General features: G+C 44.8%; 1 protein-coding gene across 1 annotated transcript in view; it reads left to right on the top strand.

Annotated features, from left to right (window-relative positions):
- Positions 1-2,689: 2,689 nt before the first annotated feature.
- Positions 2,690-27,534, top strand: part of IL2RA (interleukin 2 receptor subunit alpha) — a 60,623-nt gene continuing 35,778 nt past the window's right edge. The window contains exon 1 of the mRNA XM_049624589.1: positions 2,690-3,452. Within this exon, the coding sequence (XP_049480546.1) occupies positions 3,389-3,452 (64 nt within the window). The 5' untranslated portion in view covers positions 2,690-3,388. The remainder of the gene's footprint in view (positions 3,453-27,534) is intronic.

Below are 27,534 nucleotides of genomic sequence, written 5' to 3'. Positions count from 1 at the left end.
TTTGGCCTTATTTTCTTTCTTACTTTACTCTTGATGGTAGCCACTAGTCTTCCTCTTTAATCCTTCCTTCTTTGAACAATTCATTCCTAAACCTTTCAGGCAGGGCAAAGCAAGGGAGACAATGTGGTTTCTAGTGGAAGATGACACAGTGACCCAGCAGAATGGTGGGGTCCTGGCCCAAAGGTAGTGAGGAAGGTGTCTCTATGCGGAGACTGTCTGGTATGAGGAGTCAGGGTCCATGCAGAGTGCAGCAGGGGTCCCCAACAGGGAGCAGCCCAGTGGGGGAAGTCAGAACCTGATCAGAGTGAGAGGAGTCCACAAAGACAGGCAGACTGACAAGGGCTATCTGAGCCCAATAGGAATGGAAAGGAGGTTCACACATGGGGCTGGTATCAAAACTCAAGCAAGGGGAGGAGGTCATCCCCAAAAGGAATGGCCCAGCATAGGACTGTAGCACCCAAACAGGGTTAGAAGGACATCCATGGGGACTTGGGGGCTAGCTTGGTAAGGGGCATCAGAGCTTGATCAGGGGGAGGTCATTCCTTCAGTGTTTGGGGGTTGTATCAGAAGAGGCATTCAGAGCCTGAGCAGGGAAAGGAGGAGATCCATGTGGGGCAGGGCATGGTGGGAGAGATGAGAGATGGATAACATACAGGGGGACTGATCAAAAAGTAAAGAGACTAGAGATAATGGAAACCAAATTTCTGCCATCAGGGAAGGGAGTTACAAATATAGGAAAGGAAAAAAATCAGACTTCAGCCCTATGGTAGTAGATTGGAATTGTGATGTTGGGATGTATCGGTGTGAACTCATGATTTTCAGTATGTGTAGATGGATATAGAAATACATATAGATGTAAAGATGAGTGAGCCAATGTGTGTGTGTGTGTGTGTGTGTGTGTACATGCAGATATTTTACATGCATATATCCCCTAGCTTAGTCTTTTGGGACAGCCTGGGAGTAGCTGTACCCCAATAGCAAAGAGCACATCTTGGCTTCTCAAGACTATTGTCCTCTAAAGGACCCAGAGCTTTCTGGATAAATGGCAGATTCCAGGGCTGGGACAGAGAAAGTCAAAGACCAGCCCAGAAGATCTTTTTATGCCCCCAAAGCAAGGAGGTACTTGAGGAATGATGGGACACGTCAAAAGGTCACAGAAGCCAGCTTGAATGGGCTCCCAATTGACAAACAGGAGACAATTTGAGCATTGAAATGACAATAATAGATTATACCCCACTGAATAAAATGAAAAATCATGAGTCCACATAGGTACAACTAAGTAAGTGAATAAATAATGGATATTTATATCATATCACACAATATTTATTACAAAGAGGAAAACAGTGACTTTAAAACGGGGGGCACCCAGATAACACCACTTTATTCAATCAAAGGACCAAAGTAAACAGCATCAGTAATGGGATCGAAGGGTGTGATGGTAAGAACACAGCACCACTTCTGTGTTATTCTTGCCAAAGATGCAAAACCTGATCTAATAGTGAGGAAATGGTAAATAAATCCAAACTGAGGGATAATCTACAAAATAACTCATTTGTAATCCTCAAATACGTCGGGTCATGAAAGCCAAGACAAAGGACCTGCTAAAGACACATGGCAACTAGATGCAACAGATGATTCTGAACTGGATCCTTTGATGTGAGGGACATTACTGAGACAACTAGAGAAACTTGGGTCTAAGGATTGCCTGGTAGTAATGCATCAATATGGTTTCCTGATTGATGGTTGTAGTGATGTTGGAGAATTTCCTTGTTCGTAGGAAATACACACTCAACTACTTGGGGGCAATAGAACATCGCACTGACAACTACTCTTAGTTTATTGGAGGGAGATGTTCATATTATATTTTTTCTGTAAGTTTGTTTAAAAACTATACAATGATAACTATGGCTAGCAAAAACCTCCAGTTCAGTCACTGGGACAGACTCCGGGGATAACAGAATTGCTGCATTCATCCACACAGTTGAAAATGTTTCTAGCCATGAGGTGAAGCCTGCTCTGGAATCTTAAAAAAATAATCTTGTCATGCTTTGATAAGTATCCCACTCCCAGAAAGAGATCAGTTGACGAGTTTTCTCTGCAAACTCTGGTACTTAGGAAACTACTCTTAGTTCATTTGCAGAATTCCAAGGTTCTTTTCAGAGGTAGTTGCTTTTCTGAGAGAATGTCAGGGGTAGAGATAATACATATTGGAACCATGAACTGCTTTGGTTGAAAAGATGGTCTTCCTTTTGTCAATATATTTACTTGCTTTCAAATATTTTAAAAATTGTATTTTAGTGTGCCTGGGTGGCTCAGTGGGTTGAGTGTCCAATCCTTGATTTTGGCTCAAGTCATGATCTCACGGTTCGTGAGTTCGAGTCCTGTGTTGCACTCTGCGCTCACAGCATGGAGCCTACTTGGGATTCTCTCTTCCTCTCTCTCTGCCCCTCCTCCATTCACGCTCTCTTTCTCTCAAAATAAATAAGTAAACTTCTTAAAAAGATCATATTATACTGTGATCATTAGATGATTGCTAATGGATGTGAATTTCCAGATAGCAAACACAGTCAACCATTTCATGAAAATCAGAAGATAACTCTGATAATTAAACAATGAAGAATGATTTAATTTTGCAAAAAAAAAAAAATCTAAAGTTTAAAATCAAAGCCGACTTTTAGTATGATCCTTTAAGAGAAAGACAAATCTGGAGGCAAAATATCTTGTAAAATCACAATTCACATTCAGGAACCTGGACATCATGGTGAAACAATTGTGGCCACTACACTACTGATTATAGATCTTGGTAGACAATTCATGAATTTTGAATATGGGTCAGTCTTCTGCTTCCTTTTTAATTACCTGAATACTGAAGACCCCACTAGGCTCCCCTTATCCTGCGTGGCACCTGTTGACTCCTCAGGGAGCCACAAGTCTGGGGGAGGACCTCAATTTCAAGGTGATGTCAATTTATGAAACACTAAATGAGACCACTGCCACGAAGTGCTTGCTCACTCTCTTTCAGCAGCAGGGGAATCTCCCTTTCCTTTTCTGGGTGAAGCTGAAGAAAGGATTCATAAACGAAGTCCAATCCTTCTCACTACCCCAGCCCACACCTCCCAGCAATTGAACTTGAAAAAAAACCTGGTTAAAACCACTTCCTATATTTGAAACTAGAGAGGGCTAGGCACAATTTCCTGGCTCACCAAAGCAGCCTAATACTTATAGAGAGCAACTTCGGACTGTCATAGAGACCAGAGGGACCACAGCATGATGACACCCTGAGTGGATTGATCCTTTCATCCCTCGTCCTCCCAGCATGATACAAATAAGAGGCTGACTGGAAACTTGGCCTTCTGCAGAGAAACACCTTCTCTTCACTGCCCTCAAGATGGAGCCAAGCCTGCTGCTGTGGGGAATCCTCACATTCGTCGTGGTACATGGCCACGTGACAGGTAAGGGTCACAGGTGCCCTCTGAATCTTGGGAAGGCTCATGGATGTTAGCTCTTCTCAGCCCAGAATCAGGAGGTTCCTAAGTAGAAAGTGCAGACACATGGGTTGAATCTTAGGGTCTATTCTTTGTCCATGACCCCCTAGGGTCCCATGTCATGCTTCAATCGTCCCTGATCTATACACAGAGCCTGGGATGGTGGGATCTCCTGTTGCTCAGAGTCTTTGTTAACTCTGGGGTGAATAGAGTGGCAGGATATTTGAATATTAACAGAATACGAATGAGCAGATTCCTCAAGACATGTTCTCTTATTTTCCAATGGATACAGTTTTTCGCCACACCTAACAATCTAAAAATCTACTAGGAATCTAAGACCAGGTTAATGTCCTGAGATGTCAGTAACTAATATAGGAAACATCAGGATAATTTAAGATCTCAAAAAATCTTGGCTTCAAAAATGTATATGCTGTTTTTCTACATACTGCCTCAGGAAATAATACCTAGGACGCTCTTTACACGTGCAATGTTATAGAAATTTTAGAAAAAATAAGCATACTTGCTTTCAGAACTCTACTTTTTCTTATAGTCTTATATGGATATATGCATGTATACATATGTGTTTGTATGTATACACACACATGTGCAAATTTTGGATTTCATTCATCCTTTTAAATGGGTTTTGTCAAAGAAATTTTTTTTAACAAATAAGAAACCACCAACTTCTACCTCAAACCACCTTTCCTAATTGAGTGTGAATTTTCTAATAACTTCTTCCCTTGCTTACCCAGGAAGACAGATAAGGTATCAAAGTCTACAATTTCATTGCCTTAACTTCTAGATGTATAATAATGCTAACTGGCCACAGAAAGATGTGTTAAGAAGTGAAACCTGATGATGCATCTAAGGAGTCTTTTTGCTTATTTGGTGAAGTAGCCAGATTATGTTGGGCTGTGAACTGACCCAGGGATAGGAATTTCTTCATTGTGGAGTTGAAGAGGGCATGATTTTTGAAAGGCTTATAACATGACTTCTGTTTCAGCATGGTCTTTGCAAAGTGGGAGGACAGTTCAAGTTAGAACAGAAAAGTCTTTACAATAAGTCATGACCTATCTCTGGGAAACACATTTCAAGTAAACTTGTGCTATTGTCAGTCGCTGGTGATCTGAAGATATGAATGGTCTTGGTGGGAGTGAGGCAAGTGGAAGTAATACGAGGACTCTTTCATTCACTCGGGTCTCCAAAAATCTATTCAAAAACCTCTTAATCCCCTTCTCAACACTGTAGAAAATATGAAAATGAATAAGACATAGTCTCGGTCCTTAACAGACTTATAACCTAGCAAGGGAGATAAAGGCACAGGTATCACAACAGCACTTCAGATTAGAATGCGATGAGATCCATGTGGGCCAGATGTAAATGATGGCAGCATGCAAAAAGAGCCCTGGGATATGAACAAATTTCCCTAGGTAAATAAATTTTCCTAAGGCTTTAACTTTCTCAGAGAGAAAGGTCCCTGTGACAAAGACACAGCAGAGCACAAGGGAACAGCAAGTGGTCCACTGTGCCCCCTGACACTGGATGGGCATATGGGAGATCAAGGCTGAAAAGATAGGATGGGGTCAAATGAATGATCCAAGGCCTTGGATAGCAAGTTATAAATTTTAACTTCATTTGGTAGTCAATGGAAAATTACCCAAAAATAAAAATGACCATTTATAGAGTACCTTCTATGTGCCAGACGTGTAAGTTTTATCTCAATCTTTATACCCACTTTGCAATGTGGATGTCACAAACTCACTGGATGAAGAACCCAAAACTCAGAAGTCACAGAGACAGTGACAGAGTTGGGGTTCAAACCCAAGGCTCCCTGATTTACACTCTTTCTGTTCACTGCAGACACTTCTGTGGAGGTGACTCTGGCACAGAGTGGAGAGAGATCAGGTGCACAGAGACATGTTGGGAGGCCCCTTCCATAGTCCAGTCAAGAGGCACATGAGAACCTGGTGACCAAAGAGGATGAAATAAGTTGAGTTTATGGGATGAATATCTGGTTTAGGAACGACCCCAGGGTAAGAAATAATCTCATCTCAGACTTTCTTCTCCAAGAGGAAGAGCCCAGTCTTAAAATAAACAAGACTTTTTACTCCTCAGAGGGGAGAGGTCTCTAACAAAATCAAACAGACCATCAACAGATGCAATTTCTAGCTGATTCATAAGGCAGATTTTCATTCTGAAAATTTCCAAAGCCACCAATTAAAATGGTGATGAGTCGCAGAGGATGTATTAGTCAACCTGGGTGTTTTTTAATCTCTGTATTACTGGGTCCTGGGATGTGGTTAAAAAGAGAATTCTCCTGATGTTACCAACATGGCACGTTAGCGAAGGCACCTTTCTCAGAATTGTGGAAATTCTGAGAGTTTATCTATGCTTTGATCGTCTTTCATTCTAGGAATTCTGTGATCAAATCTTCATCCCCTAGACTCAAAAAAAAAAAAACAAAAAACAAAAAACAAAAAACCACCAAAGTGTGGAAACCCATAAAGATGATATTTTTGTCTAATTATCCCTTCTTCTAAAGACAACTGCCCACACTGGAATTTCCCATCTGCACATCTGTCATTAAAACACAAAGTGTTTAATCCTCTATGTTTAATCATTCAATTTCTCTAGACCCCAAGTGTTATTACCATGGTTAACCTTGCTCATCTTCAGGATATACCTTGGGGAGACAGGACTTTGGTAAGCTTAGGGACTACCTCATAGAAGAGCTGCTACTTTCTCTAAAACAGCATGTTAAATAGGCAGTGCTCTTTGTCACCTGTACATACGTTCCATTTAATTTTACTTTATTTTATTTTGCAGTTTTAAAACATTTTATTGAACTCAAGAAATCCAATGCTATCGCTTGGATTATAATCCACACCAAAGCAATGAGTAAGATATGTTATAACTTGTCTTCATTCAGAGCTTTGAAATCCAGTATTCAATTACAGCATATTTGATTCTGAAGTTCAATCTGATTGGATACACTTGACCTGGATCTCCATTTTAGATTTGAGAAAACTGAGGCACACACACAAAAAGTGACTTTGCTCATGGTGGGTTAGAGGTGCTAGCAAAGAACTCTTCTTGGCCACTACAACTCCACCCCTTGACCCCACTCATCTCAAAGAGAAGTATTCTTAGATTTCTTTGGCTAAGTCTTGAGTTTTCTGGAAGCGATGTCTTTTGTGCAATGTCTTGTTGAAGTCATTTCTGTAAGAGCTAGAGTCACACTTGAGTCAGGCTATCCCTCAACATGGTGGACATTCAAGTGAATTTCCCCGTCCCCTTCACTGCCCAGGGGCCAGTTAGAAACTTCAAAAATTAGGAGTTCTCTTAGAAAGTGGGGTGTGTCTTCTGAGGTCAGTGGAGAGAAGATTAAGGGGAAATTAAACTTTGCAGGAAGCTGAAAGTGAGCCAAGATGCCTCCTAACATTGTTGGAGGAGCATGGCTTTGGATGAATTGCTCTACCTCCCTGGGCCTCAGTTTCTCTCTGTAAGATGAGAAGGTTGACAGAGTTGACTTGGAGACTCCTGTGGCTCTGTCAAAAATTCTGAAAAGGAAATAAATGAAGCTCTGCTTAAAAGGCATGTTCAAGTTGGGGTATTTTTGGATGAAAAAGTTTCCAGACTGAAGACATACACACACGGTCTAGGTTAAAGAGGCACTTGGGTGGCAAGGTACCAACGCCTGACATCTCATTGCAGGTTATTTCCAACTCTTGAAAGTTGCTGCACTGCGCTCAGGCGCGACCCACTGCTTCCGTGAAGGCTGCAATTGTGAGCACGAAGGCAAAAACATCGCAGAGGGCCGCAGAGGGCCTTCTGCTGCTTGCTCACTTCTTCAGGGACTCTTCCCCCTCAACGATTTCCTTGTCTTTCATGGGAGACGTCTCACACGGGTGGGGACCTGTCTCTCTTCTCTTTATCGCAGGCCATTCCCTGTGAGAAAAGGAAAGGTCTTCATTCAACTAATGGCTTCAAAAGTTAGAAGCCCTCTGTCCTTGAAAATGCTCAGAGAGAGGGGCTGGCTGGCCACTTCTGGGGGATGCCATCGAGGGGTGCACAGGCTGGCTGGGTAGATGGACAGGGCAACATTGTGGCCTCCCTCCAGCAAACTTCCAGGCTGGTTCTCCTCTGCCGCCTTCCAACCTCTGTTTTACTTCCCCTCCTAGAAAATGAAATTAAGGATATGTGATTTTCACATTTTTCCAACCCAAGAGCTGACAGCCCACACAAGCGCAGATTCTTGGCTTTAGGAGAGAAGGCACAATCCAGTCCACTGTCTGCTCCCTGCCCCGAACTCTGCGCAGCCGTGAGAGGCAGAAGAGGGAGAACTTGAGCCATAGGTTTATTTGTGTACAGTGAGCTTCGAGTAGCCAAGCATTCAGAGTAAAAAGTTCCTCCACCCCTTTCCTCTCCACAAAGTTCAGGGCCCCCTTTCTCTGGAAGACGTTAGGCAGAGTCTAAACGAGCAGGTGTCAAATATGGTGCAGAGATTTCCCAAACCAGGCAGGAGGCTGAAGTGAGAGCCTCTGATCCCTTTGGATGTAGAGTCTGTGACTGCTTCTCTCCAGGCTGACAATGTGCGCCATGATGGCATTGCTCTATGCCCACCTGGGGGCCCCCAGGAGCTCCTGGGTGTCTCTAAACTTCCTGAGATCTTGAGATTACTCTCATCTCTTGTTCAGCTATTTGTTTAGGTAGGTGTCAGGTGAGAAAAGCTCAGAGATCCTTAGAGACCTTACTCCTCTCCTGTCTTCCTAATATCTTCTTCAGGAAACTTCTGCTTAGGTGGAGTCATCCAGTGGCCCAGGTAGCACCAAGGGGGACACACACACACACACACACACACACACACACACAGGCCCAGAGAACCTCACTGCATCTTTATCAACTCATTTGTCACTCCTACACACAGAGCCTGAACTTCTCAGCTGGGAGAACAATGTGATAGCAAGAACCCACCTACCTTTTTTTTTTTTAATTTTTAAAAAAATTTTAAAATTACGTTTCCTTATTTTTGAGAGACAGAGAGAGACGGAGTGTGAGCGGGGGAGAGGCAGAGAGAGAGGGAGACACAGAATTCGAAGCAGGCTCCAGGCTCTGAGCTGTCAGCACAGAGCCTCACGCGGGGCTTGAACTCAAGAACCATGAGATCATGACCTGAGCCGAAGTCAGACGCTTAACTGACTGAGCCACCCAGGCACCCCTACCCATCTACCTTTTTGATTCTTAATCTTTTTTGAGTGGTGAGACCTTGAGAAAATTTGACGAGATCTATTAACTATCTCCTTAGAAAAATGTACAGACATACAAAATTTGGAGTGTAATTCTCTGGTTTGGAGTATAATAGTCTGTGAGTCAGGGTCACCAGGTAAGTAAGACCTCTGAATGTGTTCTTTACTATCTTAACACTCATAGTCATGAACAGAGAGGATGAGACACAGAAAGTTACCCTCCCTGGTTTAAGGGAGCGGTGGTTGGCTTGGCAAAGGCAACTTAAGAGGCATGGGTAGTACCTAGGGAAGACAGCAAGAAAAGAGTGCCAAGGGCAAAGCAAAAACACTAGGCAAGCAAGAAAAGTGGAGAGCCAGGACTAGAATCCATCCTCTTAAAATTCCAGTCCAATATTCACTCACATCTCTACACTGACGCTCGGCGACATGCATCCATCCATCCGTTCACGCGTTGGGATTGCAAAGATGACAGAGGGTGCAGTCCTTGCCCTCAAGCTGCTCATGGCTTAACAATGGAGATGAAACATGTGCTGAGCAGTTCCTTCTAGAAGACTGCTAAAGGAGAGCCAACAGTGAATCCCCAACACTGAATCCCCACCAGGCTTTCAGATAAGTCACCCATTTGGGGGCAAACAATAATATCATCTCTTGGTATTTTAGGTATTTTCCACTCAGATTACTCAGATAGTTTTTTGACTATTTGACTTATTCTCTGGTTACTCTTGGATTTGCATCCATCAGTGAGAGAATGCAAGGCTCACTGGGAAATGGATTTGCAGGGGTGGTTCCCAGTGTGTATTTTGGGGTGCATTAACGAATGATATCCAAGCCCCACCCAAGAACAACTCAGACCTATTAGGGAAGACTCTCTGGGGCTGAGAACTGGACAGAACGATAACTTGTTTTGTTTTGTTTTGTAAGTTCCTCAAATGATTTAAGATGCAGTTAGGATTGAAATCCACAGAATGACGGTTCCCATGGTTGGGCTGATTCCGTTATTTCGTTTCTGTTCACTAAGAACAGGTGCCTTCATGCAGTACTTCTCAAATTTTAACATATTTACAATCACCCAGGAATACTGTTAGGGAGCAGATTCTGACTCAGGACGTCTAGGGTGGGGTTTGAGATTCTGGTTCAAACACGCTAACAGGGGAAAACCAAGCTGCGAGAGACCTAAGATCAACTATCGCAAAGTCGTGCGTGGCGAAGTGGGCATGTGCCTCAGCGGTCAGAACAGAGAGGGTAACATGCTTCCTGCAGAGTCTGGAAAGGCTTCTCAGAGAAGGCGGCCCTGGGACATAATGACTGAATTTGTGCTTCTGAATATCAGGACATGGGTTGGAGGCTGGTGTTGCCTAATGATTTTGCTGAAGTTGTGTTACATGGACCATGCTCCACGAGGAGCAGACTGAAAACCCAGGGGTTTCCTGGGGCAGTGAAATAAATGACCCATACCGCATGCAGACATAAAAGCATTTGTGTGTGCGCTGACCGAAACGAGGCTCAAATGGCTGGCGGTTCTCTGATAGAAATCAGTACTTCTGCTCAGACGAGAAGCTCCTGAGCCCTACTCTCACTATAATCCTGCGGTGTCTACACATGTCAACGGTGTCTGGTAGATTGCTTTCACGCGGTGAATCGTTGGATCGGGGTCACCAGTACCATACGATGTCCCCGGGTAACAGGCAGGAAGGCCGGGATGTAATTTCCCTACATGCAAATTTCACCCCTGACCGAGCTGCACTAACAGGGGACCATGAGGCTAGAGTCTCGGTGCTTGCAGCCTGACAAGCCATCCCGATGTCCCCATCCTGCAAACGGGAGAATGTCAGACAGTAGAAGACTCTAAGGTACCAAAGTGTGGGTGGCATGGGTGGGGGGTGACCAGAAGGTCGCCTCACTGGGGAGATGGAAGGAGCCAGGTGCCGATCAGAACTCTGGGCCTCTATGCAGGCCTGCCCGGGGTGCAAGGCGTGAGGCAGGTTGGTGAGATGTGCCTTCTGTGTTGCTCTCTCCCCGAGCTCCCCACCTGCTTCTTGCCACAGGCAGTGGGAAGGTGGGCCAGTGCCGGGAATGCTTTTTCCCAAAAGAGGAGGAGGAGCAGCCTGTTTGTAAAGAATAAAGAGGAAGTTCTAAAGAGGCAGCCGGTTCCTCTCCCCCTGAAGAACGTGGAGAATCGCCCAGTCTCCAGCCAGGCCACCCGCATAGGGAGAGAAACAGGAGTGGAGGGGTGAAGCTGAAGGCTGGAAAGGGCCGGTGAAGGCAAGCCGGGGCCGTGACCCTGGATGCCAACGCCTCCTGCCTCCTTTCAGGCGTGTTTGCTTTCAGGCTTGTTCCAAGAAACATTTTAAATGCGAATCATAATAACAAGGGCCGATATTCACGGCCTGTGTGCCCTCTTGCAGGTATCATGTGAAGGCATAGGGTCACTTCAGTTAATCCTCAAACTAAGGTAGGCCTTATTATCATCCCCATTTTACTCCTGGTAAACTGAGGCTCACTGAGGTTCACTGAGTTGCCTAGTGTAATACGACTAGGAGAGAGCTCAGATTCGAGCCAGGCCATCTTGTTCCAGAGCCTGCATTCTTTACTATTCTTCTAAGCGGCCACTAAGGTCATAAATTCATGTGCCATAAAGAAGTTTACCCTCCCTTTTTAAAAAATTGAAGAAAGTACCAATGAGGAAGGTCACAGCTCCTGAGGCTGTACATGAATTACCGTGTCTGTGCTCACAAAATCCAAACCTGGCTGCCCTGTAGCTGCCCCTTCCTCTTCTCAAGCGACTAACTTGACCTCTTGAGTCCCACTGAGTCCTTGGAATCTCAAATTCTCCGAATCCTGCTGTTCCCCTCCAGGGCTCTTTCCACCCTGCGGCCCCGGCCCCCAAGAGCAGCCTGGACTGCCTTTCTCGCTTTTGACTGCTCTTCAAAGAAAGCACTTTAGTCGAACCACGTCTGCCCCAGCCACCCACAAAACAGAGGAAATTCTGAGCACCTCCAGGCATGAGTCAAACCCACCGTGTTCAGGAATCTCTGCCCACAGAATCACCCACTCTTTTCTGTTTGGGACAGAAATAGATACCTTCTGTAGAAGCCTCGCTGCTTTTCGTATTCTCAGCAATAAAAAAAAAAAAAAAAAAAAAAAAAAAAAAAGGCAAGGATAGGTGTATGCCCCTGGGGCAGGATCGTGGGAGTTTTCTCTGCTGTGGAGTTTTTCGGAGTTTAGAAAACATTGCCGCCACGGCACAGTGGATGGCCAGGTGGCGGAGGGAAGCAGTAAGGCGGCTGGGGGACCATCTCGGCTGTGGCGGGACTTTCAGTTACGTGTTCATTCCTTCGTTTATTAATCATTCAGCAAATGCCAACTACTGTGTGGCAGATACAGAGTGAGAGACGAATGTAGGCCCCGTCCTTGGCCTCCGGGAAGTCCTCGTCCAGCAGGAGAGAAATTGGTTGCACAGATAATTACAACACACGGGGACATCCAAGATCTACGCACAGAGAAAGGGGATGGAACACACAGACGCTTGTGCTTAGTGCAAACCCGGTGCGTCTGAGGTCCGTAACTGCCTCGTGTTGACGCAGACAGCCGGGACAGACAGGGAGGCTAGGAGCACTGTTTGGTCGTTAATTACTAAAATTACCAAAATCAAACACCACCAATTTCGAATTACAATTATATTCCAGTAATATAGACAGAGGATTCGCAGAAGCTTTCTTTGGCTCAAGAAATTCCTTTCTGGGGGCACCTGGGTGGCTCAGTCGGCTGAGCGTCCGACTTCGGCTCAGGTCATGATCGCACGGCTGGTGAGTTCAAGCCCCGCGTCAGGCTCTGTGCTGACAGCTCAGAGCCTGGAGCCTGCTTCGGATTCTGTGTCTCCTTCTCTCTCTGCCCCTCCTCTGCTTGCACTCTGTCTCTCTCTCTCTCTCTCTCTCTCAAAAATTAACATTAAAAAACATTTAAAAAAATTCCTTTCTGGAAAAAATGGGAACATCGCAGGTGGAGAACAAACTGATTGCTCCCACAGTCCCCGAGTCTCTGAGAAGCACGTTTATAGACAGTGCTGGCCAACCGCGACATCCCCAACCGTGTGTGAACAGTTCTCCGGTCCTAGACGTCCAGAAGGCACGCTCCTCTCTCAGGAAGAGGTGGAAGGCACCTAAGCACTCCTTCAAAACACATCAAAGGGGGTTTTTCGTTCCAAAATGGAACGAGCCCCATGGAGAAAACTTGGGCCCGTCTCCCCTGAGAAAGATCAGTTTATCACGACACCAAGTAAAGGGCACAGGAATCATTGCTAAGAGTTCTGCTCAAACCCCTGAAACTCAGGTTGACGTCAGCCTCTTCCTGTCTCGGAGCTCTGTGAGTTTCCCGGGAGTTTTGGGGGCGCTGACTTTGCAGGAGGCGACACCGCTGACAGCTGTCCCGGCCGCGGTGGCTTCCCCTCTCCCGAAGAAGAAGAAGAAGGGCAGAAAGCCTTGAACCCAGCTGAGCGGCCGTGCGGTATCTGCTTCCGGCGCCTGTGGTAGTGACACCTCTGTTCAGAGACTGATTTAGAAAAAAAAGCACCTTTGTAAAGAGAAAACTCCTTATTTTAAGTGGAAAGCAAAACAAACTACAAAAAAAAAAAAAAAAAAAAACCCTTTGTGAAATGAAAGGGCAGTTTCCTCAGACATCCTGCTAACACCCGGGGGAGCACAGAGACCGCAAAGGGTAAGCAGCTCAGCTCGCCTCGATCATGTTGCCATTTATTTCACTTTTCGGCTTTCACTGCCTGTCGCTACCTTTCACTCGGCAGGCTGTCGGTTTCGTTTCCCTCTGCCAGGGTCCCGGGCCCGGGCTTGCGACGGGCTGGTGCGACCCAGCCACACCCAGCTGTGCACTCCGTGCCCACCAGCCCGAGGAACCCTCGCCACAGCCCTGCGACACGGGGGTCGTGATGACTCCCATCGGACCGGTGAGGAAAGCCAAGTGGTGAGGCGATAAGCGATGCACCCCAGACGGGCTATCAGCTCCGTCCCTCCGCAAAGGCAGCAAGCTGTCCACAGGCGTCCTTGGGGCCACGGGCTTCTAGGCAAGCCTTGAGTCTCGCATTTGAAGCACTCTTTCGTCCATCCCCAGACTGACTCCCTTGAAAGCCACTTTCATGCTGCCTTTGCCCCGACCAAAGAGCTCAAATCCTCCCCTGCCGCGTCGGGGACACGATCCATTTCCTCTGCCTGGCGGCCAACAGTCTGATAGGACCGTCCGCATGTCCTCAGCTCACAGGACACCCCGGTCAGCAGTTCCCCTGCCACTTCCTCACCTGGGGTCTCGAAGGCCGGCTCCTGGGGGCGCCCTCTCCTCTTACTGGAGTAAACTTCTGCGTCTCATCTGTTTGCTTGGCATTCTTCCCACCTGGACGGCATCGTGGGAGCGTGGAAGGGGCTCATGACTTACGGAGTCTACAGGCCTGAATTCAAACCCTAGCTCGGACACGTGTGACTCAACTTCCCTTCAAGACAAGCGGCGAGTGCCATTCCCTGCAGGCACTAGCGAGGGGGGCGCGCAGGGGACTGGCACAGTGTGGGAAGCACTGGGAAAAGTAACTGCAGGTGGTCTGGGAGTGTAGAGGGATAAGCCACAAAAGCAGACAGTAGGGTCCAAAAGTTTCCCCAGAGAACAGCGATGAGGCAGGCCTGCGGGAGAAGCAGGAGTCACGAAGGCGGGAAGTGAGCACATTGTGAGCAGGATGAGGACAAAAGACACGGTTGGTGCTGAGAGAAGCACAGAGCTCTACTGGGCTGGAGGGACGGGGCAGGCAGCGGGCATGAACATTTCTAAGGCGGGGCGTGAGCTAAGATGTGGAGCCTCGCCAGGCACAGGGGTTTGGATTCTAAACTGCAAGGGACAGGAGAACACAGAGTGGCCTTGGGCAAGGGAAAAACACGATGTGTGCTTTAGACACTCTAGGTAAGAGCTGACGGCAGGCGGCTCGTTTAAAGCTCCTTGGGTCTCAGTTGCTGTGGGTACAAAATAGGAGTAACAGGGGTGCCTGGCTGACTCGGTCGGTGGCGCATGTGACTCTTGATCTCTGGGTTATGAGTTCTAGCCCCACGCTGGGTGTAGAGATTACTTTTAAAAAATAAGATCTTGGGGCACCTCGGTGGCTCAGTCGGTTAAGCATCTGACTTCGGCTCAGGTCATGATCTCACGGTCCGTGAGTTCAAGCCCCACATCGGGCTCTGTGCTGGCAGCTCAGAGCCTGGAGCCTGCTTCGGATTCTGTGTCTCCCTCTCTCTCTCTGCCCCTCTCCCGCTCGCGCTCTGTCTCCTTCTCTCAAAAATAAATAAGCACTAAAAAATTAAAAAATATATAAAAAAGAAAATCTTTAATAAAATGAAATGAAATGGGAATAACACATGCCCACACTGGGGGGGGCTGTAAGGCTTACAAGATGGCCTGCCTAAAGCAACCAGGATACAGTAGGTGCTCAATAAGTGTGACTTGCTGGACTTCTAATCTGCACGGTCGAAGGCCTAGCAGACCCTCCACATGGAGGTCTCACAGGCTTCTCAAACTCGATACACGTAGAATCGTCCCACCCTCTCTCCTCTTATTTCCTGTTCCACCGAAAGGCACCACCATCCACCTGACTGCCCAGGAAACCTGGGCAAAATCCTACACCCCCAATCGAGCCCCCTCTTGACTCTGGCCCTCGCCACGTCTCAACGTGAGCAACAGCTCTGTGCTCTCTCTCATCACCCCCCACCAAGACCCCTACCATAGCCTTCCCGCTACGTGGGTCAGAGGCAGGTCGAGGGCGGCGGGAGGCCACAGACTATGGTGGCCACGGGAACGGGGTGCAGCCAAGACACAGAGGGAGGAGATACAGAATCAGCCACGGGTACCCTCTCCTCTCGGGCTGCAGGATCCAGACCCTGGCTTCACCACGGACTGGCTGTGTGACTCTGGGAAGGTCGCGGGACCTCCGGGTGCCTTGCTCCCATGGTCTACAAAGGGGAGACCATGAGAACTACTTATCTAATACCTAGCTAGTTATTAAATGACTTTTATTTATACTCATATTAATTATACTATAGTATTTTATATATAAATTAGTATATATTTATATATTTGATCATATTTTCATTATAATAATATAATAATTATATTAATTATCACTAATATTCCTAATAGCCTACTTCATAGGAGATTAGGGAAGTCCATACATATAAAGTAGCTAGAATAGCATCTGGCATGCAGTAACTCTTTTTTTTAAAACATTTTTATTGATTTTTAAAAGAGAGAGAGTGTGTGTGTGAGCGGTGGAGGGGCAGAGAGAGAGGGAGACACAGAATTCGAAGCGGGCTCCAGGTTCTGAGCTGTTAGCACAGAGCCTGACGTGGGGCTCAAACCCACAAACATGAGATCATGACCTGAGCCGGAGTCGGATGCTTAACCGACTGAGCCACCCAGGCGCCCCTGGCATGCAGTAACTCTTGAGATGAAGTACAAACTGTCTATGCATGCGAGCACATTGATAGAGAGGCTCTGAAAGCCCCCTTTCAGCCCCGACATTCTAGAGCTTACTAAATATTTTAAATACTTGCCCTACAGCAGAGTGAAAAGTCCATTTCTTCAACGCTGTGCTAAGCCACGTCACCTTGTCACTCTGAGGTCTCTGTTGAAAAGAATGGCATCTATCTGCTAACTGAAATGATCAGAGACCGTTGGTTTTGTGCGTTAACTGAGAATTTATATGAGGTGGGAATGATGTAGAGCGGAGACCTGACGGAGCCCAGGGGACAGGGAAGGCTGTGTTTCCTCCAGCGCTGGCTGAGGGAAGAGGGGCCCCCTCTGAGTCCATAGACTGAACTCAACAGAAGCCCTTCAGTGGAGTTTGCTTTTCTGAGGCCAGTTCCTGAAGTACAGGCGAGGGCTGTTGGTATAGTTTAATCGGCATCCTTAGCCTCCTTCCTGTGCTGTGTGGTCCACGCCGTCATTCCATCCCCACTGAAATGTCCTATTCTTCTGTCTATGGGGTAGCACCTGTCAGCATGTGGATCTGGGGAATACTCTCGGGCTGCTGTTTGCTCCTACTAAACCCGACGTAAGGAAGTCACTGCAGACGAGAGCAGGGCTGTTGGCCAAGCACCAAGAACCCCAGACTCTAAGGCAGCTCTTCCCCCTCCGGTTAGTTTGTGATCTACATTTCCATGTTTGGGTAGTCCTTCTCCGTGAAAGGGCTTGAGCCCTGTCACCAACGCGTAGCACTCGTCTTAGTCCCTTCAGGCCGCTATGACGAATACCGTAGACTGGGGGGCTTATTAACAACAGAACCTCACTTCTTGCAGTTGTGGAGGCTGGAAATCCGAGATCAGGGGCCCGCATGGCGGGAGTCAGTTGAGGACCCGCCACGGGGCTGCAGATGATGACTTAAAGGCCCCCACCTCGTGACACCATCACACTGGGCAGTGGGGGGCTCCACATGTGAATCTGGGGAGGGGCGCAAACATCCAGTCCAAACGGTATACGCTGTGTCTTGTTTAAACTTGGAGTGATTCTTGAGAGCAGGGAGGCAGAGTGCCCTCCGGGTGAGGAGGGGACTCCTGGGGAGACCCGGGGGGCTGCTGGCAACCTTCGATCCACGGCCACCCTGGCATCTGAGCATGTGGATTCGGTGTGTTTGACAGTCAGGCTGGGCTGTGGTTCTGAGAAGGAGCACATTGTTCCTGAAGGTTCCTTCGTTTCCGGTGACCTTTTCTGATTCCTTCTCGTCTATGTTTCCCTTCTGATCCTAAGCTTCTACCAGCATCATACTGACTTACCTACCTGGTATTTTTTGAAATCTCAGTGGAAAATCTGCTGCTCTCCAGTTGAAAATCTCCTCAACTCCACGGTCTGTTTCACAGAAGAGTCCCTGTAGAAGGTTCTGGGTGGGATTCACCGAGGTACCATATTTCTACTAAAAATATTCCGTCCCAAGAAAAAGGTTTCAAACGTTTGAAGAAAAACTGTTTTTAGGTTTCAAAGAACAAGAGTATATTTCTACCCCCTTGTTTTTCTTATCTGATAAGGCTTTAATTTTCATCAGGTTGACATTCTGTGGTAAGTGTGTGGTTAACTCTTTCATGTACAGAAGCTTGTTGTCAACAGAGAAGGCTCCCGGGGCAGAAAATCACCATCTCTGCCCCATTTCATTTGCACAGGCATTTGAGATCCCCAAACATGACCATTTTGATGTAGAGACAGCAGCTGGGAAGACTATTTTTGGTTCCCTGCCTCCTTTCTCCCTTCCAAGGTAAACAGAAAATAACCGGCTTCCCACCCAACCCCTGATTTTTTTTTTTCTTGGTAGCAATTTTCGATGAAACACAAATTGTCCTGCAAAGGGTCTTACCCTGTGAGTCACTCATTGTTGGGTTATGGGAACTGACTATTTGGCCCGCCAGGTCCAGCCAGACCTCAGAAATCGCGGGTCTGATAACAACACACATAAGTCAGAGATGCTTGGGGCTAATTCCTGCAGAATGTGACCATCCACACTGAGATTTTCTCCCTCAAAACACACAGCCTCCCCTCTTGTTTCCCCCGGGGACCACATACATTTTCTTTGATGGCACTAACTTCCTTTAACCCTGTCCCCCCTCCCCCGAGTTCCCAGCCCTGTGACACCGAACATTTGCCCCAGCCACATTCTCCTCAAGCATTTCCGCTTGCTGAACGAAAATGGATGTTTGTCTGAATGAATGAATGAATGAATGAATGTACAATGTAGCCAATGCCAACGTACCCAAACATTTATTGAGCGCCTACAGCTGCCCATATTGATGCAATCGTTTAAATAAATAATGGATGATGTGGACAGCCAACCACAACCAGAAATGACTGGAAGTGTTTAAGCTAAACTGTGGTGATCCCGTTGGCAGGGAACTGGAAAGTGACCATGTTTTAATATATTTCAAATCCATTATAACCTATTCATGTGAACATAGGTGAGAAGCAGGAAAGTAACAGAACGATCACAAACAGTTCTTAGAAGATGAATTCAAAGAAACTCCATTTCCTTGTTCTGACACAATCGAGGCTTAAAGTAATTAACATTTTCAATATTTTTTTCCAGTTCACAAAGTAACCTTACATATTTTATCATTTGGTCCTAAAAACAACCCTGCTGGAGGCTTAATAAGAGAAACAATTAGGATTCGTGGGGCATTTTACAGATTATAAGGTCCTTCGCTCACATTATTTCCATGGACACATTTCTGTTATTCATACCTTTGCAATTCACACGCCAGCACAACATGCTTCTCCTAGTCCCCTGAACACAATATTCCCTCTGCCCGGGTGACGTAGTCTGCTGAACCTGCCTGGTGAACCCGACTCACCCTTCCAACATGGTACAGCAAAGAGCAGCCTTCCTCCTTACCTGGCTCGCAGGGAACAACCCCCCATCGGGGGGTACCAGGCCCTGAAGATCAATCAGCACCGCGAAAGGCAAAGACTTGGAGTAACTCAGAAGCTTCTACGGTCACGTTTAGTTAATGACTCTGAGGAATCTGCCACCTGCTGATTGATCAGTGGACCCCATCTCCAAACTAAAGCAATGAAATAGTCAGTACCACCCCACAACAAAAACTTAGTCCGTGTTTAACAAACCCACTTCCCGGATCAAAACAAAAAGAAGGGAGGTTTGTTGTTGCAACCAGAGGTCAATCACAGGGATGGAGAATGTATGAGACCTCTCCTCCAGGCCATTGGCTATGCTCCTAGGGCAATTGGTTCTGTGATGTAGGAAGCTTGACTGGGCAACATTTTAAGGACGTAATGGAGGGCTGGAGAGCTGGGAGGTAGGGAGGAATAATAAGACGCTATTGCTATGGCAGCTGAGCAGTTGGGGGCTTAGGAGAGGGTGAAGGTAGTGGATGTGAGAAGGAGGCATGTGCAGGAGGATTGCAGAGGCAGCAGTAATGACTCCTGGGAAGTGATTCCATATGAGGGCAAAGAAGCAGCGGAATGTAAAAAGGATGCTTTGGTGTCCAGCTGAGGTGACACAGACGATGGGAATGTAAGGGTCATGAAGAGAAATAAGAACAAGAAGGGGAACAGCCTTTAACTTTTAATTCTGAAATAACTGTAGATTCACAGGCAGTCGTGAATAATAATGTTGACAGATCCAATATAGTCTTCGTTCACTTTCCCCCTTAACTACAGCACAGTATCACAACCAGGAAATTGACATGGGTGCAATCCATCAATCTTAATTCAGATTTTGCCAATTTGATATGAATAGCATATGTGTGTATTTAGTTATGTCATCAGTGTAGTACGTGTATTTTTGGTTCTATGCAACTTGAATGCATGTGTAGATTCATATGACCACCACCACAGTTAAGATACACAACACTTCTAGGGCACTTGGGTGGCTCAGTCATTTGGGCGACCGACTTCAGCTCAGGTCATGATCTTGTGGTTCGTGATTTCGAGCCCCTGCATCAGGCTCTGTGCTGACAGCTCAGAGCCTGGAGCCCGTTTCAGATTCCGTGTCTCCCTCTCTCTCAGCCCCTTCCCCACTCATGCTCTATCTCTCTCTCTCCCTCAAAAATAAATAAACATTAAAAAAAAAAGATATACAACACTTCCGGAGTGCCTGGGTGGCTCAGTGCATTAAGTGTCAGACTCTTAATTTTGGCTCAGGTCATGATCTCAGGGTCGTGAGTTCGAGTCCCACGTCTGCCTCTGTGCTGACAGTTTGGGGCATACTTGGGATTCTCTCCCTTCCTCTCTCTTCTGCCCCTCCCCCTGCTTGCATGCATGCACTCTCTCTTTCTCAAAAATACATGAACATTAAAAAAATTCTTTAATAAAAAAAAAAAGATAACACAACAGTTCCTGTCACAAGGATCTCTCCACCTTTCGTAGCCACAACTACCTGCCTTCTTGCTTCCTAATCCCTGGCAACCACACTGTTTCCATCTCTATATTTTTGTCATTTTAAGAATGCTATGGAATGGAATTTTACAAAATGTAACTTTTGAATTTAGATTTTTTTCACTCAACATAATTCCCTTGAGATCCTCCTTTCTGCATTTCCTAGCTGGTATTGTCCTGTAAAAGAGAGCTTTCTCCCTCCCCAACCCCACCCTATACTGTTTTGGTATCACTATGGGTTGCTATCTTTTAAAATAATTTCATGATTTTATTATTTTCACCGTTGACTCTCTTGGGTTTACTGGATGTACTATCACATAATCTACAAGTAGAGATAGTTTTCTTTTCCTTTATTTCCAGTTTTTATGCTTCTACATTCTTTTATCTCATTGTCTTGGTTAAAACCTCAATGGCAATGTTAGGCAGAAGAAGAAACAAAGCTTTGAACAGAGTTGAAGCATGGAAAGGCTAAAAGGCACAGTGCTATGTCTTCACTCAAGTTCAGAGCTGGTGATATGAACTGGAAGAGGCAGCATGGTATTTTTGTTAAGAACACAGGCTCTGAAGCTTGGGTGAGACTCCCAACACTTGGGCCGTCCAGCTGTGTGACCTAACTGGGTGCCTCAGGCAATTTATCAAAACTTGCTGTATCTCACTTGGAAAATGGCAGTAATAATTGTAATATTTATTTCATGGTATTATTGTAGAACTGAATTAGTTAATGTGTGTAAAGACCTTAGAACAGCTTTTTGAACTTGGTAGGAATTCAGTGTTAGACTTCTTTTATGAAGCCCTCAGCATAGAGGTAAGGACTGAAGTAATGAGACTCCTAGGAATAGAATGACAAGAGCCAAGGTCAAATCATTGGGAAAATCCTGCCCTGAACTCTTCCGAACACTTTTTGGGTCACGGACTCCTTGAAGAATCCTATGAAAGCTGTCATCCTCCTAACCCCAGTCTGATCATGCAAAAAACATCAGACAAATTCCAATAGTGGGGCATCCTCCCAAATACCCCACCAGTATTCCTCAAAACAGTCAAGGTCATGAAAAACAAGGGAAGTGAGACACAATCGTGTCATTTGGAACCCTGGGTAGGACTCTGGAACAGGAAGAGAACATTAAGAGAAAACTGAGTAAATCTGAATAAGGGATAAACTTTAGTGAATAATAAAGTATCCATACTGGTTCATTAGTGGTGACGAATGTCACCGTACTAAGATATCCATAACAGGAAACGGTCGGGTCGGAGGACTTATAAAGCCAGAGTAAAGTGAGCATTCAGAGAAAGAAGGCCAAGCAGACGAGGAACCAGGAGGTCATGGTGTCTTACGATACCATGAGTGAAGTTTCAAGAAGGAAGAGCTAAAATAACCAGATGCTAAACACACTTTGAGGAGACCAAGAGTTGCCATTGGACTTGGTGACTCATAGCTCCTTGGTGTGCTCTGAAAAAAAAGTCATACCAGTGAAAGCAGAAGGCACACTGAACGATAATGGGCAGAGCGGGTAGGGAGGGTAGAGGAATGATGAGCTACGGACTCTTGCGAGATACTGAATTACGAGGGAGAGAAATAGAGATTGATTGCTGGGGCAAGTACTGGGATGCTTCTAGGCTAAGGAGGCTCTGGAGAGCCCGGGGTGGGGGTGGGGGGTGGTGCCAGAGAGGGACACCAGCAGGGCACAGCTCCAGAGGCAGCAGAGAGGAAGACATCTGAGGCACACCATGTCAGCCTTAGCGAGACCAGGAACATGTCTTACATGGAAAGGCAGAAGAAAAAGCATATGATGAGTAAAAATGGGGAAATTGTGAGATACGGAAAGTTGAGGAAGTTCAGAAACAAGGGAGCAAGTAGAGGGTGAGTGGGAAAGGGCAACCAAATGCTTCATGTGGACGAACTCTCAGCATCACTAAGGTTGGGGGACGGGGTACTAGGAATGCGGAAGTCACACCTCATCTTCAGATTTCTGGGTCACTTTGCACATGCCATCCACTCTTCACCTACGTTTCCTCTCCTAGGAGTGAGGTGCGATTTCTTCCAAAGGGATGTCGTGAAAAATCTCGGGTAAACTTAAAAAATCTGTGTATAATTTTCTACTTTGCATTAAAGTCATATAACTGTCCTGGGGCTCCTGGGTGGCTCAGTTGGTTAAGCATCCAACTTTTGATTTCAGCTCGGGTCATGGTGTCTTGGTTCATGGGTTCAAGACCCGAATCGGGCTCTGCGCTGACAGAGATTGCTTGGGATTCTCTCTCTCCCTCTCCTTCTCTCTCTCTCTCTCAACATAAGTAAACTTAAAAAAAAATTTTTTAAATCATATATCTGTCCTATCTTCTTTGTTAAATTATAAAAACCTCAGAGGCAGGGACCCCAGCTTATTATTTTTAGTTATCCTCCAGGGTCAATAAATAGAAAATTTTCATTGAACAAATAGTCCATAAGCGACCAAAGGTAATTCATGTTATTAATCGTAAACAGAATGTCATTATCAAATAAAACAAAAGGGAAAAGAGCCAAATATAAATATGCTCTAATAGTAACTTATACTATATCTTTGTCATATTTTATATCTTTAAAACTACTTATTTGTGGGGCGCCTGGGTGGCTCAGTCGGTTAAGTGGCTGACTTCGGCTCAGGTCACGATCTCGCGGTCAGTGAGTTCAAGCCCCGCGTCGGGCTCTGTGCTGACAGCTCAGAGCCTGGAGCCTGTTTCAGATTCTGTGTCTCCCTCTCTCTGACTCTCCCCCGTTCATGCTCTGTCTCTCTCTGTCTCAAAAATAAATAAACGTTAAAAAAAAAATTTTTAAAAACCTACTTATTTGTAATATTTATTTAATATCTGTTTTAATATAATATATGCCTAAAATATAAGTTCCATGAGAGTAGGGACCTGTCTTCACTGTCACTCTAATCCTCAGGCCTTAGCAAGGGCTCAACACATAGTAGGTGTTGTATGTGGTCTGCTATACCACATTACCCATTACCAGTTGTAGAGCAGACAAGTCATATCAGTAATGTCCTTTGAAGTTAAAAATAGAACTATCCTATGATCCAGCAATTGCACTACTAGGTATTTACCCAAAGAATACAAAAGTACCAGCTCAAAGGGATACATGCACCCTGATGTTCACAGCAGCATTATTTATAATAGCCAAACTATGGAAGTAGCCCAAGTGTCCATCGTTAGATGAATGTATAAAAAAGAGGTGGTATATATACACAATGGAATCTTACTTGAGAATAAAAAATAATGAAATCTTGCAATTTGCAACGACATGGATGGACCTAGAGAGGATAATGCTAAGCGAAATAAGTCAGAGAAAGACAAATATCATATGATATCACTCATATGTGGAATTTAAGAAACAAATGAGCAAAGGGAAAAAAGAGAGAGAGGGGGGCAAACCAAGAAACAAACTCTTAACTCTTAGAGAAAACTGATGGCAAACCAAGAAACAAACTCAAACTCTTAGAGAAAAACTGATGATTACCAGAGGGGATGGGGGAAATAGGTGATGGGGATTAAGGAGGGCACTTATCGTGATGAACACTGGGTGATGTATGGAAGTCCTGAATCACTATATTGTACACCTACAACCAATATTAAATTGTATGTTCACTGACTGGAATTTATGTAAAAACTTTAAAAAATAATAATGTCTGGGGCACCTGGGTGGCTCAGTCAGTTAAGCATCTGACTCTTGATTTCCGCTCAGGTCATGATCTCAGAGTTTGTGGGATCCAGCCCGGAGATGGGCTTCATTCTGGATGTGGAGCCTGCTTGGGATTCTCTCTCTCTCCTTCTCTCTCTGCTCTTCCCCGAGTCTCTCTCAAATAATAATAATAATAATAATAATAAATAATAATACCCTTTGAAGAGTGATACTGTCATGAATCTATCAGAAATTTAATGCTGTTATTAATCACCTCTTTTCTGGGTTTCAAAGAAACTTGTGTTTCTTTTTAAAAAAACCAGAAGCAATTCAGTGCCAGGAGGAAATTTTTTTCCTTCTTTTCCCATTTTTCTATCACAATATCTTGGTATGTCTTTCTTCCAAAAAAAAGATCCCTTAAACAGGTCTCTCTTACACAGAGCTGTAGCAAATCATTAGAGACAACCATCCTTTGATGCTAGAATAGAAAAATCTCTTCTTGTTTTTCAAGCTACTCTTAGCATGCTCTGGAGACCAGCTGATATTATATATACCTTTGTTTTGGTTTTCATTTTATTTATTTACTTATTCATTCATTTTTCATTTGGATAAAGAGTTCAGTTAATCGTTAAAATCTATGGTGCACTGTCCTCATGGGTCTATGCAACATATCTCTTTTATTGTTATCTTCCTTCTCTTTATTCTTTATCTAGACTTCCATTTTCCCCATAAACACCATCTCTTATGTCCCTTTGTTGCCTTCAACTCCTCTACTACCACAAATGTACAATGTGTGCTTGAAAAAAAAGGTGGATTCTGCTGTTGTTGGAGTTTTTTCTATACTTGTCCATTACATTAACTTTGTTAATCATGTTTGTAAATTTCTGCATATTCTTACTGGGTTTTTTTTTGTCTGCATGATCTATCCATCACAAAGGAAGGCTTTGATAAATCTCTCATTATGATGGTAGATTGGTAAATTCATCCTTCTATTAGTATTTGCCTTATACACTTTAAAGCTATGCTATTTAGTTACCTGTAAGTAAAGAATTTTTTGTTTTGTTTTGTATATTTTGAAGCTGTGTTATTGGGTGCATACAAGTATGAATTGTGGAATTGAACTTATCCCAAGATTCTGGATTCCTACCAGTGCTTTTGCCTCAAAGTCTGATATTAATTAATACAACATTATTTTGTATTGTAATTGTCCATTCTTTTAGTTTCAGAGCCCTTATGCTTGAAGCAGGTCTCTTAGGAACAAACATCAAATAAGTTTATTTTTTAAAAATTCTTTTTTGTTTAACTGCAGAGTTAGTTCATTTATGTCGGTTCTCATTGCTGATATATTTGGATCGGTTCCCACTATCTTATTTTTTTTATTTTGCTTTTATTTATCTTTCTATGCATTTCCCTCCCTTCTTTCGACTTAAATGAATTTTTATTCAATTCCATTCTTTTTTCTTTACTAGTTTGCAATGTATTCACTTGACTCTGTCACTTTAGATGTCATTTTCAAAATTTTGACATGAACTGAGATATTACAAAGTCCAAATTTAATCAGTATCATAACCCTCCTCCCAAATAATAAATAACCTTTGAATGCTTTAACTCTCTCAGCTTCCTGACTTCCAAGATTTCAATTCTGTCTTGATATCTTTTCACATGTTTATTTCATGCAGTCAATACTGATTTAGATTCACTCACAAGTTTACCTTCACCTTTATTCAGCATCTCTTCTTACAACTCATACTTTCCTTCTGGGCTCATTATCTTTCTTTTGAAATACATCATGAGAGCAAAATGAACTGGTGGCGATCAATCCAAATGCATTAGCCGTTGTCATCGATGTAAATGGGCCAAACTCTGCAGTTAAAAACATGTGCTAGAAATCCAAAGGTTGGTTAGTAGTGATAAAAGTCCAACGCACCAGGAAGATGTACACTTAGATGGACCCAATAACATGGCTTCAAAATATACAAAACAAAAATTGACAAAATTGTCAACTTTTTGAAAATTTCTCAGTCTGGGTCTGCCAAATATGTAATTCATGTTTCTGCCATATTCATATTCAATGCATCTGGTGGGTCCTTTATTTCAGTTATTTTAATTAATCTCTAGATGTTCTTATTACTGCCTCATGGTTTCCAAATTCTCCTTCATCCCTTTTAGGACATTAAAAGCTTATAAAAAAAATTTTTTTTTTTTTGGTCTATTGATTCTGTTCTGGCAGGTGTAAGCTTCTCAGTTTGTTGTTCTTTCTTTCTTAATGGTGGCATTCCTCACGTGTTTTGTTATTCCCCCCTTCGAGATCATTCCTCCTGAGGATATCAACCCAAATGTCCTAGGAGAAGGGGCAGAGGCTGGGCCCCCCAGATGTGACCAGCTGGTGAGTTTGGGACTGGAAGGGGGCCAACCTTCCTCAGGCCAGAGAGGTCCATTGCCTCCCTCTCCCCTGTTGGCCACACCACTACCCTCACCTTCCCACAACCTCTCTGAAGACAAGGGCATTGCTCTTCTCCAAGAGCTTTCTTTCTCCATGGCACTCACCTAGCCTTGGAGGCAAAGAGGAGAATAGCAGGAAGAGAGAGTGCCCAGGGACCAGCCAGTCCCTGTGACACCTGTAGGTGTCACTACCCCTCTTTCCACTCAGCCATGCTTAAAGTTGCCCTGGGGTAAGCCCACTCCCCTCTGCTAGTGGTGGGCTGGATGCTGATTTTCTGCTTTACAGAGGTGATGGAGAAGGAAGCACATGGGAGAGAAAAGGACAATTAAAACCTCTGCCCCCCAAAGGTGGCTTCCTAGCCCCTCGATCTTGGCTGCCTCATATCTCCTAATGCACAGCAAGAAAGACCCAGCCACTCTTCATCGTGTTTGTGCTAGTTTCTTAGATCTCTAAACAGCCCTTTTGCCTTTGTGACCCTCCAGGTTGGATTTGCAAGAGTGAACTAGGATCCCATGCCACTTTGCAACCATGTCCGGGATCATAGATGTCTTTAAGAGGGCAGAGTTGTATTTATATATAATCCACATATATTATAGACAAGTCGGTTTAACCAAACACATAATAAATCATAAGAGTTTTGGGTTTGTTTTTTTTTGAGAGAGAGAGGGAGACAGAGAGGCAGAGGGAGAGGGAGAGAGAATCTTAAGCAGACTCCACGCCCAGGGTGGAGCCCGATATGGGTTGTTTTTTTTTTTTTTTTTTTAATTTTTTTCAACGTTTTTTATTTATTTT

This window comes from Panthera uncia, chromosome B4, assembly GCF_023721935.1.
Source record: "Panthera uncia isolate 11264 chromosome B4, Puncia_PCG_1.0, whole genome shotgun sequence".
NCBI classification, from domain to species: domain Eukaryota; kingdom Metazoa; phylum Chordata; class Mammalia; order Carnivora; family Felidae; genus Panthera; species Panthera uncia.
This window is presented reverse-complemented; position numbering and strand designations above follow the sequence as displayed.